Genomic DNA, 20,210 nt, shown 5'->3' on the forward strand with positions numbered 1-20,210 from the left:
ACTGCGAGCAGGGTTCGCGTTAGGTACAAGCTCACTCGATCGGTGCAGCCGTGCAGGCCGGCGCACTCGGCACCACTGTTCCGTCCACTCACGCGCACTCGTACGTGGTCGTGGATGATCAATTTGGCAGGTCTCTACTAATAATCAGTGCAAGGCCAGCCGGGTCAAAACGGAACAGGGTTGCTGGCTTGCTGCGAGCTGAATGGATGCGCGCAAGACACGCAGACAAGGGTTGCATTATTATATTAAACTAGCCCCCTGGAACATAGATATCAGGATCTAATGGAACACAATAATAATCAATCGGTGCATGCCACGCTATAAAATAGTAGAGGGCAAAGCCTCTCCAAGCATCCTTTCGCGGCTCCAAACCCGGGCTGGATCGGGCCACGGTCGCCGTCGTCCGGGGGCCGACCAGGCACGCTGGTGCTATCACAAAGCTACTTCCTACTCTCGTTCCAAATTACTGTTCATTTAATTTTTCGAAATATATAATTTTTTATATGCACTTAGATATATATTGTATCTACATAGCAAGTGTTATGTATATAGAAAAATAAAAATAAATAGTAATTTGGAACAGAAGGAGTATCTTCCTGGGCGATCTGTGCGGCCTGACGCTGTTCTGGTGTGGGGTTGCTTTCGGAGGTTCCATCTTGCCGATACTTCCATTCTTAATCGTCTGTATGCCCGGCTAGCTGTGTCGTCACCTTTCGTGGATTGTTTATGGATGTGTTTCGATCATCTGGATCACTTTTACCATTCATGGTCGCGACACAGTTTTACTCTTTTTGTTAATTTATTTACTTACCGGGTTGGTCAGCTTAATCAATTGAGCATTCCGAGAAGAAAGCCTATCGGTACTAGAGGTGGAGATTTCATGGACATGGAGTGCGGTTGAAGCAAGGCAACAAGGACGTGGCGCTTTAATCCTGGCTTTGCGAGTGTGGAGGCGTATGGTACTTGAATCGTAAAGGTAAAAAGGAGGGAGAGCATGCAAAGTGGCCCGCTAATGCCATTAGCAGGCGGCGTGTGACGTGGCGACACGGCAAAAGCATAGGGGTAGTAATTAAACACACAAAGATCGAAGATGGCCTACGGGCTCATGTGATCATGGAGCCGAGTGGCGTCAAGCTGGGATCAACAGATCGATGCATGGCTTTACGGCTTTAACGTACGCGCACATTGTCAATGCCCCGGTCCGTAATAATGTAAAAAAAGGAGGGGGGGAGAGGGAGGGAGAGTGAGAATTCCACGGCCACATTGTACGGCATGCCCTAGTACATTTCCAAGATGGATTGCCATGCCCCTATACTAAAACTAGCTATGCACTGTATTGATTTGATTCTGGGATCTCGATTCAATCCGGACAAGAACGACCTGCAACGGATATTGAACAAGCATCGTACGGCGACTGACAGCATAACCCGGCGGCTGCCTCATCAGCAGAAGCAAAGCAAGCAGCCCACCAAATTTCTGCGGGCGCCTTTCCTCTTCTACGCGCAGGCAGGCGCAGTGGCTGTCTTTGCGGGGGCCCAGGCAATTTAAGCGGGGGAAAGCACGGGCCCGCGCCCCACACGCGGCATCCGTCCGGTGCGCGGCCGGGGGCCACGCCGAGCGCCCGCAACGGCGCCGCCGACCCACGAGCGGCACGGCACGTCCCGGCGCTAGTCGCCGGTGGCCGGTGCTATCCGGCGTGGTGGGCTACACCTACACGGATCCGCCGGCAAAGGTCTCGGCCGGCGTCGGTGGACGTGCACTTCGTTCGCGTCGGTCCAGCACGCAAGCAAATGGCCGAGAGAGCGGCCGCGGAGGAGCTAGCCCGTCAGGTTTTCCATCGGTGATCGGGGGTGGGGGGATGAATGGGAATCGGGAAAGCGACAGTTAAAGGCTTGGCTTGTCCTGTCGACACGAACGCTGGGCCTGGTGGTTAGCTAGTGCGATGTTGACCTTTGGTGTGGCGGGGCATGTTCGTTCTCTCCTCTCTCCGGGGCTGATACGGGGGACCATGGCCCCGTGGGCGGTTCTCACCTTCTCCGATCTCCATCACCTCTTGGCCATGTGTTTGCACCGTCGCAGCTTCAGGTGTAGCGTCTAGGGTGGTAACGGATCAATCATGGTTCTCGTGTGCCTTCTCCACAATCCAACTTAAATCTATTTATTTTTTAACTTAAAATCATATAATATTACAGCCTAAGTCTTATTGAGTCCGATCTTAAGAGCCCTTTACCACCCAGTGTCACAGAACCATACGCCAGTGTGGGGCCGGGAACATTTCTCCTGTTTATTTTGTATATGGCTGCCGTTGCTCGTATTCTTAGCTAATTATTTTTTTTTCAATCATAGGCGACGTGTTATTCTTTAATTTGGTAGTATGCGGCATCTGTCAAATAAGTGTGCGTGCATGTGAGGGTGTCAGCGTCAACGTACATGTACCATGCTCCTTGAAATGAAAACACGATTACCCACCTCATCACTGGCAATGCCACCTTTCGGGTCGGATCGTTAAGTGAAACTTTCCTTTAAAAAAAAAACCTTGCCTGCAGTTCAGCAGAAATGGGCCAGTTTTCGTTGTATTAAATAAAGTAGGCCGTAGCTGGGCCTTTGAGGCCACTTTGAAAGAACATCTAATTTAGAATTCAGCCCACTACCACGCTTTGTCATGTACTCATCATATGCGCAAACAGTAGTCGGCCTTTTTTTTTCCTTAAGATAATGGAAACAGAATTTTAAAAAAAAAAGGATAATGGAAACAGTAGTAGTAGGTCTTCTTTATGCGCTCCATTTACATAAGAAACAGAATTAAGTGTGAAGCAACATCAATGTCGTCAAGGGAAAGCAGAAAATCGTTAAGAAAAGTAATCCAGACTCCGAATTAAGATCAGTGCACAAAGTAACAGAACAGAGCTCAATACACAAACTAGCTGTACATACATTATACATACATACCGTATACGATTTACATGTCACACCTCAAGTGCTACCATTTACATATAATAAACTATTTTTTTTAGGATTGCATAATAATTTCTAATCAGTTGTAGTACAAGTCAGGGGTACTATTTTTTTTTAATCAAGGCACCATCGAACCCGAAGAATAATCACTTCGACCAGCTGGTGGCACACTCGGCCCCCGGGTCCAACGGCGAAGGCGACGGGGCGCCGGCGCCGGCGCCGTCCTCCGGGACGCCGACGGGGACGTCGGAGAACGTGGCCAGCACGCGGCGGACGCTCATGCTCCGCATGGGCCGGAAGCTGAGCGATCTCGCCGCCGCCTTCCCCGGGGAGAAGACGTCCGAGGACTTGCGCAGGATCAGGTAGACCAGCGCCTGGACCAGCGCGAACACGGCCACCTTCGCCAGCGCGTCGCCGAGCTCCGGCGAGACCATGAACGACGTCGCCTCCACATTGCCCATTGCTAACCGTGTCGATCAACTTGCTCGCTGTGATCGATCGGCTACTCGCTGTCGATGACTTCAAATGAGAAAGATCGATGGATAGCTTGTGATCGAGGAGATGTGGAGTATGTGTGCGAATGATTTGGTCTGTTCAGTTCTTGGATGGATTGGTTTATATAGGCAGCATCACCATCTCGATATGGCCATCGTCTGTGTAAGGCTTGTACGCAAGCGGTAGTGTGTGGCTGTGTGCTGGGGCTTCAGATCAAGACGTGTTGTTCGGCTGCTCCGATCCGGTGCCTGGGCCGTGCTTGCGGGGGAAGGAAGGAGGCGCAAGCCTGCACGTTTTGTTTCCACTACCGAAACTTTATTGGCATGCATCACCAGGTTACTCGTCTTTGTCTGCCTCGGACCTCGGAACTTCAGATCGAGCATTGAACAGAGTCTTTGGAGGTTGACGTTTTGGAAAGCAGGCCGGGTTCAGTTAGGTCATTTTTAAACTGAATTGTTTGGAAAGAATGGTGGATGTCTGTATGGCGATGAGTCCAGCTTAGGTGAGGTAACAGACGTACGTTCAAGTTTCTACAAGAAAACAATCCCTGTCTCCATTTGAGCAATTAAGCTCGATCAAGCTTATCCAGCTTCCAGATATGTATGGTCTTAGACTCTTAGAGTGTGAGATCGCGTAGTAGTTTGCTTTTGACGATTGAGAGTAGAGTGTGATCAAGTCCCTTGTTCTGGTTAAGGCGCGATCCATTCAGAATAGACCGTGGCGTGTTCTGCCGGGGCGGCCTGAAATCAGCAGGAGGACAAGGTAACGTGAGCTCACGTGGCGGCCGGGTGCTCCGGACGCGGTTCCAGGCAGCTAAGCTGGCCCTTGCAAGCCAAGCAAGCTAGTGCTCATCAGTAGCTTGCAGCGTCACTAGTAACTAGTAACCCATGCTTGCTTTGCAAGCCCTTTGCGTTGCTTGCTTGTACATGCACGAGACCGCCGCTAGCGTTGCATTCGTTCTGCTCACTTTTCGTGATGATGAGTAACCGGGAGGTACCAGAAATGTGACGTCGTCGTGTCACTTTATGCAAAGGTGTCCGATTGTGTCTACTCTTGGAGAAACAAAGGCATGTAGTGCTTTGGCAAACGAAGCTGACATGTGGCGAAATCACATGAACACGAACAGCGATGGTTGGCAAGAGCTGCCTAAGAGGCTAAGACGACAGAGATAGACAACATGTTAAGCTGTCGTAGCAGCTCAGTTTTTTTTCCCAGGAACTACTCGTGGCGTGCTGGGACCGGGGAGGCTGGCTACCTACAGTAATATAGTTCCTCGGCTCATCTCTGTTATTTTAGTATTTCTAATAGTGAATTTACAGCCATCCCGCTACTGTCGCTTTGGCCGAGTGGTTAAGGCGTGTGCCTGCTAAGTACATGGGGTTTCCCCGCGAGAGTTCGAATCTCTCAGGCGACGTAGATTTTTTTTAATCCTGTTTCAGTTCCGTCAGTTTTACCAAATTCTCTGGGCATTTATCCTAGCGTTTTTTTATCCTCTTCATTCAAGTTATCTTGTGTTTGATGTTTTTATCATGTCTCATTTCCCTTTGTTTTACCAATTTCTGTTTCAGTTCCCTTTTACTGTAATGAAACTGTTTTGATGTCATAAATCATGAGGAAATAAGTAAAAGGGTGTTCTTCGCAACATGTTTTTGACCCTCAAAAGAGGAGGGAAGAAAACTACAGTAATATGGTTGGGGAATTCTATGATCCAGAAACTCAGCTTCCCCTTTGTTTCTGAATTGAAATTTCCTCAATTTTATGTGAACATTTTCTTGGATCTACTACCTCCGTTCTAAAATAAATAAATATTTGAGAACGGAGTACCTGAAAGCTGCTCGATCATCTGGAAATCTGTTTGACCCCATGTTAAAGATGGATTTAATTGAAAGCATATGCCCTATTTGCTAAGAAGTAAGAATGACCAGGGTGAGACATATGATGAAAGCTGTCACTACTCTTAGACGCACCCAGTAGAAACTAGAAAATCAATCTCAAGTTGCCGGGTTTCATTTTGCTAACGGGCATTTATGATATTTACTAGTTTTGATAACTACTTATACAACATTTACACACAGGAAAAGGGTTACATGAAGGGAGCAAATACAGATGCTCTTGTAAAGATTAAGAATAAAATTATACAACAGACTCACTAGAGGAGTAATGCTAATTGGCATTTCTTTTTTGCCAGACTGTAGTCTTCCTATACGAGCTACATTTTGAGCCATTTCCTGAACTGTATCAGGTTACAACAAGCGGAGGCTGGCATTTTATTGCTTCACAAGGTTGCAGCTCCCAGCTTAGCTCTCAATTCCACATTCTCCCTTTGTAATCGCTCAACCTCAGCCTTCAGCGCAGCATTCTCATGCCGTAAGCTTTCCACCTCCCCTTCAAGTGTATTATTTTCTCCCTAAAACAAAGATGGGCCAGAAGAAAAATACCATAGTAAGAGAGCTTGTTAGGTAGGCATTGGCAAATTCTATTGTAATTTTGCTAGGTTGCTTCCTGTTGATGTATGACTCTTACATTCTCCTGTTGTTCAGTGACAGGTAAAGATGGGAATTGGCCAGTGTATGGTGCACCAAGCAAGACCTCCCTAATAACTTCATGTGCTGCCAAGCTATCAATTCCCATGTTCTCATAACTCCAAAATGCACCCAGTGTTCCCAAGAACCCTTCGTGACATAGAAATGTTGTCTCGACTTCACCTTTGGACCTGGAAAGCAAAGAAAAAAAGGAGGTAAAAAACTAGACTAAGTGGACAACTGGACATGTAGCAAGCGCAGTCATGGTGCTGAACAGCAAATATCAGTAAGTACAATAATATTTGTCACTGTATCGCAATTTAAATTCTTATTACCAATATTTTAGGGAACGAGAGATCTTGTCCATAGTCTTTTCATGGCCACAGACGTAAGCACCTCGGAAGAAAATTCTCTTCAGGCCTGAAAGATTAGCCACAAAGTAGGCTATCTAGAAGAGAGGTAAAAATAAGCTCAGGATAACTAATGAATGATAACTAGTAACCACATATCTGAAGAGAAAAATACCTGCCCAATGTTGTAAGTGAAAGAATTCAATAGAGCAGCAGCAAGATCCTCCATTTTATAATCTGATAGTTTGTTTGAGTTCACTTTTCCAAAGCTAGCCGCAGTAGTGGATGCTGGAAGACCAATCTGATAAAGAGAAACAAGAAATGATGGACACACTGAAACTATTAATTACAATTTGTCCAATGAAGCTAACAAATCAAAAGCATTCCGCATACATATATTTATAACTTAGAAGGTTAATTGAATACTACACATAATGGTCCAAGAAGTCTAAGCTAATGTGCTTGAGTTTCAGTACTTCCATGATAAGTGCATCAAACACCTAAACCTAATCCTATAAAGTAAACATGTATTATACATCCATCTTTTTAAGTAATGACAATGGCATATGTATATAAATGCAAACCTGAAGCCTCTGATATTTACTGTGCCCTGATGGATGCAAAGAGTTGTAGTTTAACTAAGATCATGATGACTGTTTCAGGCACGTGCTGCAATGTGCTATGTATTTTTCTTATTTTCTTTTCCTGCTCCAGAACAGAATAGATTACTTCCCAGGTCATCATTCAGCAGAGGCAGTGTGATGTGATTTTCGTAAAAAAAAATTCTCTTAGAACCGATAAGAGAGCTGTTGCACTGTTGCTTATTACCAGCAAAAAATTTCACATAGAAGGCCTCTTTTTCAGAGAATGGGTAAGTACCTTCGGATAACCCTCTTCCCCATATATGTCTCCAACAGTCAAATCAACGGACAAATTATTGCCCCTCTGGCTCAACTCCAAGAATTCTTCATAACTAAAACGAAAAGCTTAATTGTGTAACCAAAAGAAAATCTTATACCAGTAATTGGTTAGTACCTTGAACAGCCAGTCAAAAGCCTGGCAAGACCAAGAATAGTACCACCACCTAGATGGGATCCTATAATTCTTTCAAACTTCCCCTTACCAATTACCTGTTCATAAAAAACGTGTTGCTGTGAAAAAGATTTTTTAAAGAACATTGTTGATAACAGCTGACTTGTGAAGAATATAATTAATGGAAAGAGAAGCAGTGTACTGGCGAACCTCTATCATGCTGACACCTGATCCGATATTAACAAGAAGGTAAGGAAATATATTGCTATCATTCTCTTCATCTGCTGATATACCATCAACAGGTGCTGTTGCCTCATGATGAGGCTCCTGTATCAATAGAAAGGCAAAGCAGGGAAATAACACATTTAGCTTGGCAAACATAAATCCTTGTATGTAGAACCTACACTTCTCTAAGCAGTAGTCACCTATGTTGCATACTGAAAAGATTCATAAAAACATATAGATCGGAATGATCAAAGGTTAGCCCTCAAATCATGGTTTACTTTAGCAAGCACACTACTTGTTTGTAATGGTGGGTACTGTTTAAAAGCATTTTCCTTATACATAAAGCAAGAGACCCAAACTTCATATGAGGACAACAATGATACAGGTGCACAGGATATCCTTGTTGAAACTCACCTTCTCCTTTGATTCCTCAAGGGTAAGATTTTCACCACTGAGATCCCCATAACTCATTAAGGCACCAAGCGCTCCCAAATACCCTTCATGTCGCAAGAATACTGCTTGCATTTGGCTCTGTGACCTGGTCCATGCATATGTTTAGATTCTTGCCATAGACTCTTCATAATGGTAAAGCTAGAGAATTCAGAGTCAGACACAGATACATAGCATGCATTTCCTCCTTTTTCTTATAACAAACGTATGCACAAAGTGATTAATTGCATATGAAATGTACACCAGAAATGCTTACCAGAAATCAATTGCAAAAGAAATGTTTTCCATTGTGCTTTTGTGTCCACGTATATATGATCCACCGAAGAAGACCCTTCGGAGGCCCAGGAGTGATGCAACAAGGAAAGCAATCTGAAGGACACATACAATGAATTGATAACAATAATAAATATAACAGAAATAGATGAAACCCAAGATTGAGCAGTCTCTGACAGTAATCCTATTAAGGCAGAGCTCGTTCCACAAACTACTGAATGTGTAAATCTTTCTATCGAGCCATTTCACCCAATAATAGAAATAGGTCAGCAAACTTCCATTCCCTCCACTCAAACTTTAGAAAGAGGTGTTCTCATACCATAATTTTTTCAAAAACAAGTGGACATATCTAGATTGTTTCCTTCAATAAAAAAATCTTGGGTGTCATAGGTGCAAATAGCTAATGAAGTAACTGGCAGAATTTATTCCTTTTTTTCAGTATTCTCATTTGAGAGTTAGAAGTCTAATTTCATACGAAGCAAACAGGAAAAGGAAAAGGATCTTGCCTGTGCAATGTTGTAAGTGAAGGCGCTCAACAATGTGGATGCAAGGTCTTCAGGCTTATAATCTGTCAGCTTTTTTTTGGAAGTAATAACTTTCCCAAAGCTAGAAGCAAGAGTTGACATCGAAAGTCCTTGCTGGCACATATAAGAATGGATCAATCAACCATCTACGAGGATTGATGCCCAACAATGATAAGAGAAAATGCCCAACAATGATAAGAGAAAGGAACACTACAAAAGATTTCTTATGGAATAAAAGATGATGACAGGCATTCACAGCAACTATGAAAGATGCTAGAAAAAGTCCTCCCTCAAATTGGAGTCCTCTTAATTAAGATTAATAAAGAAGAACCATTAGATATAATTAGGGAACTTATATAAACTTAAGAAAACTATTATAAAAGATATACATAGACTCCCACCTCCAGGTTTACATAAACTCAAGATAAATGTACTAATAAAGGTAGCAAAAGTCCTCTTAATACAAGAGATCCCAAATATTAACGCATGAACCGTGATATATTAGTTCTCGAAGATATAGCACATGCATGCAAATGCACAGGCCAACCAATCTAGTCATCAGAAACATAGATGGATGGATGTCACAAATCATTTTAAACAGAATGTGCAGTTATGGATTCGGTAATGCTAGAAAAGTGAGTCTATCCAAGGAAAGTATATCTGTACTTCTGTAGGTTGGAATCCTATGTAAGGTTTGTCAAAAAAAAACCCTAAGTAATGATGCCTTCAATATTCACCCAGCAAAAAAGGAAAAGAAAAAAAACAGGATGAACATACATGCCTACATACTATAGCAGTACTAGCCCACAAAAAGCCAAATAAGAAGAAACAAGGACGCGTATCAGAAATGAAAAACAAATCGTGACAGCATCACAGAAGAGAAATGATATGCTCTATCATCAAAATACAGCAACAAAAGGGGTGAAGACAAACCTTCTGGCAGACAAGCTCTCCACATATATCCTTGACAATTAGATCAAGGACAAAGTTGTCCCCTTTCTGGCTTAATTGCAAGAATTCATCATAACTAAGAGAATTGTAACATGTTAGTAGGGGAAAACAGCAAACAAGTCATTGCATGACGCAGAAGGTTCAATATTACCTCTTACAGCCTGTTAAAAGTTTCGCTAAACCAAACATGGTACCGCCACCGATGTGTGTCCCAGTTACCCTTTCAAACTTTCTATTTCCAGTGACCTACATATGCTTTAACATATAGTCATATGAGTTGCACTGCAATGCGCTTCCAAAAAAGTATCCTATGTAGAATTACAACCTTCAGTATGCTAACTCCTGAGCCAATGTTGACAAGTAGGTAAGGAAACAAGTTGTTTGGGGAAACATCTACTGGATTCCTCTGTCCATTCATGTGTGTGAAGGCTGCGCCAGGGATATTCTGCAAGATAACATCAGTTAAAGGAGAAACATGTTCTGCATCAAAATAATTAAATAATGTGTGGCTAATGAGCTGACTACGTAAGTTGCTCAAGAATGTGATCGAACCACCTGAAAAGGTGAGTGAAAGTTAAAAATAAAACTTAACTGTAAGCATACAAGCAAGGATATTTGTCAGTGAAATAAGATGACATGGAAAATGTAGCTAAGGACTGACCTGCAACAAAAAGTTTGCTCCAGAAACAACGCTATCCATTTCATCAAGCTTGTCCAGACAAACACCTAGTTTCTCCCGGAAATCATCAGCAAATTTATATGCTCCACCGCCTGTAGCCTGTGCATGGTGTCTATTATATAGTTTTCTCAATTCTTTGGAAAAGAAAGCACAAAAGCATGTCATCCAACAATCTTATGTTGTCATGTCATCCAACAATCTTCTGTTATGAAAGATCGATACTGGTAACACCAGACATCAGATTTTGACAAGGCTTGTTCTAATAACAACATGTACGCATAAGATATCATACTAGGGAGACAGGTAAAAGCTCTGTTTTTGAAAGCTCAAGAAGCAACTGAGCTCTGTTTCTCAGGGTACAATATACCAAAATATTATTACTCTATAAGAGTTGCCAGTGGCAGTGAAAGGGGGGACAATTATCCAAGAATTACTTCAACCAAATGTAAATACGAGTATACATATATTTACACCATGTTGATAATTTTTACATGCCATCTCAAGTAGGAAACAATATTAGCGAATTTTGACAGCAACATCTCCACTGTCATAATGAACACAACAGAATCCAATGAAACAATAACAGGGATTTTTGGTGATAGTTTGTTTTTTTGTATGGGTAGAGGTAAACCATTTTCCCAGAATGACCTTGGAAATAAAAATACAAGAATTGCAAACTGCAGGAAGCCCAAAACGGCTTCCTTTGCATTAATATCTTTATCATTTTTGGCTACAAATACATAAGCTCAAGAAAAGTTACCTTCAGCGGCATGTTTTCTTTGCTTGACCTTGTCCCTGACATACAAAATTACAATTTAATACACCATAAACAGTGCCCCCTGACATAACTAAACAGGTAAGTTGAAATTTAACATGCAGTAAAAACAGAAGATCACATTAAAAAAAGAAATGCCGGTTACTACAGACATATCCATGCTCCAGGTTGCTATAGGAAATTACTGGACCAATCTATCCGAAAATTGGGAGTAGTAATCAATATAGATGCCGCTTCCAATCAATATAGATGCCGCTTTTCAAAAAGGGAAACAAAAAAGTAGGTATGATGAGAGCTCGTCACACACTACAATGGAAAGTTCTAAATGTGGCAAAGGAATATCCCAACTCCTGACCAGCTAGTAGCCGTCATCAAGCCTCTACGCTGTCCTACTGATTTCTCCCCAACCAACAGGCCACCGAATCCTCCTCTAGTGCCCACATACCGAAACTGTCGCGATCTCAAATCCAAGGATCATCAGCGCCTACCGTTGCAGCCGAGGAGCCCCTTCGCCCGGACGAAGTCGAAGCACTCCTGGAGCCGGCGCCTCTCGAACTTGGCGAACCGCAGCTCCGCGCCGTCGCCGTCGCCGTCGCCATCGCCGCTGCCTCCTCCGCCGCAGCTCGCCGTGTACACCAGCTTGATCAGAGTCCCTGCGACCCACCAGAATTCAGGAGGAGGAAGGGAGCAGGGAATTTCGGGAGCGCACAGACAGGGTGGAGCCTGGGGAGGGACGTACCGCCGATGTCGAGGGCGAGGAGCGGGGACGCGGCGGGCTGGCGCGGGAGGAAGATGGGCGGGTTGCGGCCCTCGATGTCCCCGCGGATCTCGGCGCCCGAGAGGTCGACGACGCGGCCGCGGCGGCCCGTCGCCTCGCCCATGCCGCCCGCCGCCGTCACGGATCGCTGCGCGCCCGGGATCGCGGGGCCCGCATTCGCCCGCTGGCCTCCGCCTCCTCGTCGCCGCCGCGCGCGCGCCGCCTCGGTTTTGACTTACTCCCGCGGCTGCTGGCCTGCTGCCGGCAGTTGGGGCTCTCCCGCTCTGCTGCCTGGCTGGCTGGCTGTCTCGGTCGCGTCGCGTGGCGTGGCGCGGGCACCAAGTGTGCACGCGCGATCTCTCTCTCTCGCTCGCGGTGGGGGCGGGTTGGAATTATTTGGGTGGCTGTGGGGTGGGGTTGGTTTGGTTTGGTGGGGACGGTGGTGATGGGTTCACGTTCTCACCGGTTCGGAGACCAGAATACTAGTAGTAGAACGGGAGCGGAATTAGGGCACGTACAACGGGCGTCTAGGAGCCGTCTGCGAGCCGGTATTTTTGCAAAAACGACCTTCTCTCAGCCAGGCGACGGGCGCGCCGTCGCCTCACGAGACGACGACCGCGTCCCGTGCTCCAAGGCGGGAACAGACGCCGCAGCACCGTTGTACAGAGGGGAGACAGCGCGCTTGGATCCCGCGCGGACAGCAGCTGATTTGGGCGCGCGCGGGATTTTTGCGCGCCAAATCCAGCTCCATCCCCGGCGTGCTCTGCAAGGGGGTCGAAGAGGCGAGCGGCGATGAGCTCGCCGGTGGCCCCGTCGACGCGGAGCATGAGAACGGCGTCGCCCCCAACCTCGGCCGCCGCGACTGCGCCGCCGATTCCTGCCAGGCCACGCCGCCCCCAGCCTTGGCCTGCAGGGCTACGCCCCCCTCGCGCTATGGCCGCGCCGTCGTGGCCGGTGGGGCTGCGGCCCCCTCTCGTGCGCCATGGCCGCGCTGGGGCTGGGGGCTGCTGGCTGCTGACTGGGCGCGAGGCGCCGCCGCCGCACGTTCCCCCCTTCACCGTCCCTAGCCAGGCTGCGAAGCTTTCCTTCTTCTCTGTTGCTACTGCCTCCGTTTGATTGAGATTCAGTCTGGATGTGGCTGCAGGTTCATGGGGAGATGGAGGTGCACCGGCGTGGTGGTTCTCATCATACTCTTGCTCTCGGTTGCTTCTCACGGAAGAGGTAGTTCCATGTGATTCTCCCGTGGTCAGTTTACAGTTCCCAGTGAATGGATTCAGCGTGTCAATGCATTCGCAAACATCTGAAATGGTGTAACTTTGTGTAGAGACAAGGGACACCTACCAGCTATGTCCTTATGGTTAGGACTGTCTGATTTTCATAGAATTTGGCTTCAGGGTTATAGTGTGGGTGATATTGGGACTCCAATATCCCAATAGGCATTAGTTATCACACAATAACCATGATATGTTTGGGCATTGACAGTTTTATTGTATGGAATTACTGATTCGATGATTTATGCTTGAGCTTAAAGCTGCAATAATTTAACAAGGCCTAGGAAGCTGCCTTTTCTTTCAGTTGGAAGAAAGGGGCTATTGTAGTCACTTTTGGAAGGCTAAGGCGAATTGAAATTGAGAAGCTGAAATCAGTTTCCCCTTGCTCTTCTGTTTATAAGGGGTTAAGCACATTGTCTATTTATTATGGTTATCTTCTCATGCTAATAGTGTCTGTAGCCAATACTTGTTTTAATGTTCCATTGTTGAACACCAGAATGAGCCTACAATTTTGTTTTGTCTTTTATCACAGAGCTACCTATCAAGAAGAGTGACCAGATTTTTGTCTACAATCACACTCTTGCAAAGACTATTGTGGAATATGCTTCAGTGGTAACTTAAAACTTTTCCCATTTTTTTTATCACGACCTTTGTTTTGAACTGAATATCAACAGTTTCCTACCGTTTGCTGCTTTTATGTCAAACTAAACTTAAGCCGATGGCGATGTATTATCTCTAGGTGTATATGTCAGACTTAACTGCTCTTTATACATAGACATGCTCGAGATGCAATGACTTGACTCAAGTAAGAAACTGCCCAATATTGAATCATTTGCCCCTTTCAAAGTTGCTCTCTGAAATGGCCATTGGCCAGGATAAATTAGTTTCTAGTTTGATATGGTTTCCAACTTCTGATTTCTGAAATAGGGCTTTGAGATGAGATCTCTAATTGTTGGCGTGGAGAACTGCTTGCAGGTTCCTTTCTCACCACAGTTTGAATTCAGTTACCATGAATTTTTGTGACATCGTATGGCTCGTTGCTATCATACCCAGCAATCTTTTCATGATATCCTTCCCTTTACCTACCATTCTTTGGCTGAATAATGTGACAGGCGTTTGTTGGTGTAGCTCATAATCTAAATTCAATTGTCGTTGCAATCAGAGGAACTCAAGAGAACAGGTGTTCGAACAAGTTGTTCAATGAAGCTTGGAAATGTATGCATCTAAACTGTTTGTAATCTGAACCTACATGAGTAATCATACAACAGCGAAGCTTTCCTTGTTTAGTCATATTATGTTTTATTTGATTTATGAAAATTTTGTTCTATTACATTAATATAAATATATTTGAATATCATTTATATTTATGTTTTCAAAAAATGTAACCATGATCATCTTATTTAAGCTTGATCTTTCTTTTTTTCAACAAGCAACACAATAGTATACACAAATCTTATTTACGATTGGTCGTGGCTACATGCGAGCATTAAAAACTTAACAGACAACCAAACAGACAACTTAAAAGATAAATCATTGTACAAGCTGTCGGTTTCACTGTCTATATGTAACTTACAGACGGCAGCCGTCTAAACTGTTGAACGTGCCCTTATCCGCCACGCCAGGCTGGGCCGGCCTCGCGTCTCGGCCTCTCTCGCCGCTGAAATCTCGTTACCTCTCTCTGGAACAGTACAGACTACAGAACCGTGATCTTCTTCTTCTTCTCTCTCTGCTGGAAGAGCCGACCCGGGCCCCTTCTTAAGATGCCCACCAGCAGAAACAGCAGGTCGATCAAGTCACATAAATTGGTGGGGTCAGGTACGCCGTACGCATATTGAATTCTCCTCATAGAGTTCAGTGAGAGCCACCATCAACCAAGCGTGGCATGCATGTTTGTATAGGCTGGCGAGTCATCGCTTACGCAAACGAGATCTCTCCAGCAGATTTTCTCCTCTCTTTTTTGTGTGCGCACATATGCTGCGAACCTTTAGCCTGATGAAACTTGGATTAGCATCGGTCAGATACGGTCAACCGAGCCACGTGGGCGGCGCTAGAGCCGCATGGGCGATCGACAAAGAGCTGCTGGCAGCGAGACTGACCAGCTTAGCGTGCGCATCACGCGCGCCGGGTTGCCGATCCGGTTGCACACAACTTCCGTCGCTCAACCTCCCCGGTCGCGCGCGCTCTACAGTTTCCGTGCACGGGGAAAGGAATTGTATTGAGCCCAACGATTTTGCGCCGGCCGGGCGTCACGGCGAAATCATGGGTCCTGTGGATCGGCATGATGGGTCATCAAGTAATGAGTAGCCGGTGTTCTCCGCGTGAATGAATGATATCCCGTTCCGACCAACCAACAACAAGCAACAACCACCCGCGCACTAAAGCAGGAGAAAACGAGAAAGATAGGAGAGCGACCACAGTTCACTGCCGAGGGATCGCGCCAGCCGCCAGCACGGTACTTGTTGGTAAAGTCTGGCTGTGGCTGCTGGCAGCAGGCAGCTCGACCGGCCCTTTGGGCCTGTTCGCTTCAGCTTATAAGCTGGCTAAAAAGTTGAAATGGCTGATTTGTTGTGAGAGAAAAATACTATTTAATGGTTGATAAGCTAGCTGAATAAGCTGAAGCGAACAGGCCGTTTGTCCTGCCTGTATCACGGCACGAGAAAATTAAAAGGCCGCAGTTCCGTGCGTGATGCGAGACTAGCATGGCCGGATATTTCTCGTGCGACGCACGCGCAGGCAGGCGAAATCACGGTCAAGTCTTGGGCGGAGTCGCCATGGCCCATGGAGGCGGGGTTTCCATTATACGTCACCGCGTGGGCTCCTTTCTCTTCCATGTTGGCTGGTCTGGGCCATTATTTAGTGGCCTATACGTATGCGGCCTATTCAGTGGCCGAAACTTCTGCATGCCCCGGCCCATCTAGGCCCACGCGCACCGGGCGTCACGCACGACGAAAACCACACGCCGCGCCGGCGCCGTGCTCTCCGCATGCACATGACGCGCCAGGAATGAATGAATTCGTTTTTTCTCTAAAAAGAAAAAAAAAGAATGAATTAGGACTTAGTAGGAGCGAGAACCAAACCATGCATGATGATGTGATGATTTTGCGTGACACATGTACGTTCATCGAACATTCGGGATTATTCATGTGGAGGCACACCGAGGCAGCATGTGAATCTGGCTGGTGAGAGCCGGAGCCCCGCACGAATGATTAGCGCGGAAAGCGACTTTAATTTCCCTCCCATGCATCAAGCAGAGCCGAAAGAGAGGAGAGGCGGCACTAAATCCATCCATCTTGATGAAAGGTGGTTGAGATTCTCCCGCTCTTTCCCGGTGTCCTTTTGCATGCAGGTACGCTCTCCGATTTTTGATTCATCAATTGGTCAATTTCTTAACACAAAAGTGCCGTTAAAAAAAAAAGGTTATCTGCTGATCTTAAGCTGTGGGAATCCTGGTTCATTATTCTTCAACTCATCTTAGAGCCTGTTTGGATGACATGTCCTAAACTTTAGCACATGTCACATCGGATATTTAGATACTAATTAGAAGTATTAAATATAATCTAATTATAAAACTAATTGCACAGATGGAGTCTAATTCGCGAGACGAATCTATTAAGCCTAATTAGTCCATGATTTGACAATAGGAATCCTGGTTCATTATTCTTCAACTCATCTTATCTCCGCTACCTCACTGGTGTGCAAAACAAAGATCTTAGGCCTAGCTAGCTAGCTACACCCTCTGTCCCAAATTACAATTCGTTTTGACTATTCTTATGTATCTAGACTTATTATATATCTAGGCACATATCAAAATCTATGCATCTAGAAAAGGCAAAACGAATAGTACTTTGTGACGGAGGGAGTAGCTACGTGCAGACTTTAACCGTGGGAAAAGGATAACGTGCATGGAAGCTCCCAATACTACGAGGTGATAGAATGAAGATTCTAACTTCCTCAAAAGATAGAACGAAGATTCTATATATTTCTTGCGATGCGGAGATTCTAGCTACTGCCTGCAAAGCAAGGGATCGGTTTTGATTTTTGAGTATGGAGCAGACCCTTTTCACTTTTCGCGTACCTTGTATTTGAGCCGGTGAGGTGGGACACGTATCGCCATGTTCACAACAAAAACTGTTAGGCATGGGCAGCCACGGTAGTGCCTCATTGAATAACATATGAGGAACATGCTTCCGGTCATGGCTCTATCATATTCTGCGTGGACATGTTTACTTCCCAAATTAAAATCATAACTAAACTTTGATATCGAAAGATCAGGTCGGCGTCCATAATTATTGGGAAAGTCCAGGACAAAAGGACGACCATAAAGGATGAAATTGAACAACCACTATTAATAATATAAATGCAAGGTACTGTTTTTTTAAAAGAACAGATACTGTGCTATTAATAATAATAAGAATCAAGATAGTTTCAATTTTCACAGGATGATTTATGCTTAAGCATGTTTAATTTTTCAAATTTAGGAATTGGATTTTAAACGTATTTGAGATATTCCAAGCTAAAAATAATGTTTGACTTATGACAGTCCGAAATGGACTTACATTTAGCATTAGAGGTAGTTCAAGATGTGGGCAGAAGCTATGTGGTTAGGGTGGTTTCAACACTGGTGTGATTAGATTAATATTTAATTCTAAATGCTTAACAACTACTAGGAGACTTCCTATCCGGATGGGTCCAATGGACGATTTCATATACTCCCTCCGTCCTGTGATACAAGCCATCTAAGCATTCAAAATTTATACTCAGATACAAATTAAAGCATTGCAGGCATATTTGGATGATTGCTCATTTAATTCTTTCTAGCATCGACAAGATAAGGGCGGCTGATTGGTGGATTATTACTAAAGTTATCGCAATTACCATTTACTTAGGGGTGCACGCATCTTTTGCTACTCCTGCTATTATGTCCTAAAATTCTTAGGATGGCTTGTATTTCAGAACGGAGGGTACATAGAAATGCACTTTCAAATTTTCATTTCAAGGTCAAATTGGATGAAAGAAGATATATTTCACAAAATTGTCATTCCAACTAACGGTAGAAATTGTTGCATGGGCGCCCATGGCAAGAGAAAAAGGGTCAGTTAATGATTGCCGCGTCACGCGTTGCTCATGAAATGTTGCAATACAAGTCCCAACTTACATCTGAATAAATTAATTGAAGAAGAAAAAATGTTTAATACTCCAAAAATTGCAGGATTTACATGGCGTATAAAGGGAGCTACTTTTGTGACTCGTCTGGCTTCTTTTGTGACTAACCAACAAAAGGCCACTCGATCGTGCCTTTGGATAGTGTTCTTCTTTTACCTGTTACTCATTCACATCAGCTTCTGCATGCTAAACACACCCACAGCTTCGGACCACTATAACATACTGAAATCTGAAGTACTCTAATTATCATTGCGTTTCTCGTGGTGCAATTTAACTTAATTATTCCTGACATTTGAACTGAGGAAAACCCCACATTTCGATGTTGGCCTAAATCAAGCACATATTTATAGCGCTTAAATGTGGTAATATTGCTGTAAGTAGTACAGAGTACATGGTAGCTTAAGTCTTACAATTCTAAAAATAAAGATGTAAACTAATTATCTCATGCTACCATAACAGCGTAGAGATAAAAATGTAAGCTGATCTTGTACTACCATAGCAGCCGGATCTCCTTCACAAATACTCTAGCAATCTTTATTTTCACCGGCCAAGCAGAGGAAACCACCTCTCCTGGAACGACGAATGGAACGAGACCAGGAAGAGCACGAGCACCAACGCCAGCGCCACGCCCCACGGCGACGATCCGGCGCCGGCCGCGCCGCCGACGCCGTACCCGTACCCGTACTGCCGCCTGTGGTCCCCCGCTACCATCTCCGAGAGGGCGCACATGATGCCGCCCCCTCCGCCGTCGCCGCCGGTCGCCACCCAGAGCTGCACGGCGACGATGAGCAGCAGCGGGGACAGGATGAGAAGGCGCCGGAGCTGGTCGAGCAGGCTCCCCACCGCCGACTCGCACCACGCGAACAGCGAGGTGGCGGCGATGAGGGAGACCATCGCGAGGAGGATGAAGACGCACACCGACGGCCGCCCGCCGCCGCCTCGTAGCCGCGGCTGCTGCGGGTAGTAGTTGTAGTAGTACGGCGCCGGCTGGTAGTACGGCGAGTAGCCGCCGCCGCCGCCGCCGCCCGCCATCATGTTCACCCAAGAACTTGCTGATTAATCCCAGCAAAAAAAGCACTCGCTCCTTTTCTGAATCTAAACTAGCCTTGCACGCTCGTGCTCGCTGGTTAGTTAGCTACTGATGATCAATGCTTTTGCGTTCATGGAGACGAAAGGCTCCGTGTCCATCTATATATAGGCACACGAGCGAGGTTTGCTTGGGGCGAGAGGGATTCCTTTCACGGCGACGCTGACGTGGCACCAATGGTGGCCGAACACGTGGCGCCGGCCAAAGCGGCCTACGATGAGGAGGGAATGGGATCGATAGAGAGAGTGGCGACTGGCGAGGAGCATGGCTTGCAAAGTTGGCGTCTTGGAGGCTTGTGTCAAGTGCCATGCATGGATACGCCGCTTTAGGCGATGGCAAAGCTGGTGGGGATCTTCGTCACTCCATGGAACTTTCTTCGGATATGATTGATCGGCCGGAGCAACTTTTGGCGCATCATTATAGGTCGTTATCATCATATAGTGCACCCCGGCCTTTAACCCTTTTGGTAGTTAACGGGGTTGATAAATGCCGAGTCCTTCTCGCCGTCGATCATTAGGCATTTAGGCGCCGCCGAATGCAGTGCGTACCTGAAGCAACGGACATGTAACGTGGCTAGTCCTCAGGAGCTGGTGTAGTTTCTGCCCCTTTTCTGCTTTTTCTTCGCCTTGCTTTTCACTGTGCGTCTGTGCTGAGCACCAGTGCGGCAGCGCCGTTGTCAATCGTGTTTGAAAAAAGGCAGC

General features: G+C 45.6%; 3 protein-coding genes, 1 long non-coding RNA gene and 1 other non-coding gene across 5 annotated transcripts; 2 read left to right on the plus strand and 3 right to left on the minus strand.

The window, feature by feature from the left end:
• Positions 1-2,852: 2,852 nt before the first annotated feature.
• On the minus strand, positions 2,853-3,528 carry LOC101786180. Its single transcript, XM_004964868.1, has one exon. It carries the CDS (start codon positions 3,414-3,416, stop codon positions 3,102-3,104), a length of 315 nt encoding a protein of 104 aa, XP_004964925.1. The 5' UTR covers positions 3,417-3,528; the 3' UTR covers positions 2,853-3,101.
• A 1,254-nt stretch (positions 3,529-4,782) lies between these two features.
• Positions 4,783-4,864, plus strand: TRNAS-GCU. Its single transcript has one exon. It is a non-coding gene; the product is annotated as a tRNA-Ser (tRNA).
• Positions 4,865-5,428: 564 nt separating this feature from the next.
• Positions 5,429-12,355, minus strand: LOC101786577 (pantothenate kinase 1). The gene is made up of 17 exons (XM_004964869.4): positions 11,971-12,355; positions 11,720-11,884; positions 11,217-11,251; positions 10,439-10,555; positions 10,103-10,222; positions 9,929-10,023; positions 9,760-9,853; positions 8,809-8,940; positions 8,286-8,398; positions 7,994-8,117; positions 7,565-7,681; positions 7,358-7,452; positions 7,202-7,295; positions 6,498-6,623; positions 6,308-6,420; positions 5,974-6,163; positions 5,429-5,857 (listed from the first exon to the last, which is right to left on the minus strand). Exons 1-17 carry the CDS (start codon positions 12,110-12,112, stop codon positions 5,726-5,728), a joined length of 2,004 nt encoding a protein of 667 aa, XP_004964926.1. The 5' UTR covers positions 12,113-12,355; the 3' UTR covers positions 5,429-5,725.
• Positions 12,356-12,906: 551 nt separating this feature from the next.
• LOC101752570 lies at positions 12,907-14,620 on the plus strand. The gene is made up of 5 exons (XR_215020.2): positions 12,907-13,209; positions 13,792-13,871; positions 13,999-14,064; positions 14,187-14,234; positions 14,372-14,620. It is a non-coding gene; the product is annotated as an uncharacterized LOC101752570 (long non-coding RNA).
• A 4,124-nt stretch (positions 14,621-18,744) lies between these two features.
• LOC101752835 lies at positions 18,745-19,597 on the minus strand. The gene has a single exon (XM_004964870.2). The coding sequence runs from the start codon at positions 19,455-19,457 to the stop codon at positions 18,963-18,965; it is 495 nt and encodes a 164-aa protein (XP_004964927.1). The 5' UTR covers positions 19,458-19,597; the 3' UTR covers positions 18,745-18,962.
• Between the last annotated feature and the right edge of the window lie 613 nt (positions 19,598-20,210).

Source organism: Setaria italica, chromosome IV (genome assembly GCF_000263155.2).
Source record: "Setaria italica strain Yugu1 chromosome IV, Setaria_italica_v2.0, whole genome shotgun sequence".
NCBI classification, from domain to species: Eukaryota; Viridiplantae; Streptophyta; class Magnoliopsida; order Poales; family Poaceae; genus Setaria; species Setaria italica.

Coding starts and splice junctions, on each gene's coding strand:
- LOC101786180 (XM_004964868.1), bottom strand. CDS start 3,416: ATGGGCAATGTGGAGGCGACGTCGTTCATGGTCTCGCCGGAGCTCGGC.
- LOC101786577 (XM_004964869.4), bottom strand. CDS start 12,112: ATGGGCGAGGCGACGGGCCGCCGCGGCCGCGTCGTCGACCTCTCGGGC. Junction 10,223..10,438: donor GAGCAAACTTTTTGTTGCAG/GTCAGTCCTTAG, acceptor GTTATCTTGCAG/AATATCCCTGGCGCAGCCTT. Junction 5,858..5,973: donor TCACTGAACAACAGGAGAAT/GTAAGAGTCATA, acceptor TCTTTGTTTTAG/GGAGAAAATAATACACTTGA.
- LOC101752835 (XM_004964870.2), bottom strand. CDS start 19,457: ATGATGGCGGGCGGCGGCGGCGGCGGCGGCTACTCGCCGTACTACCAG.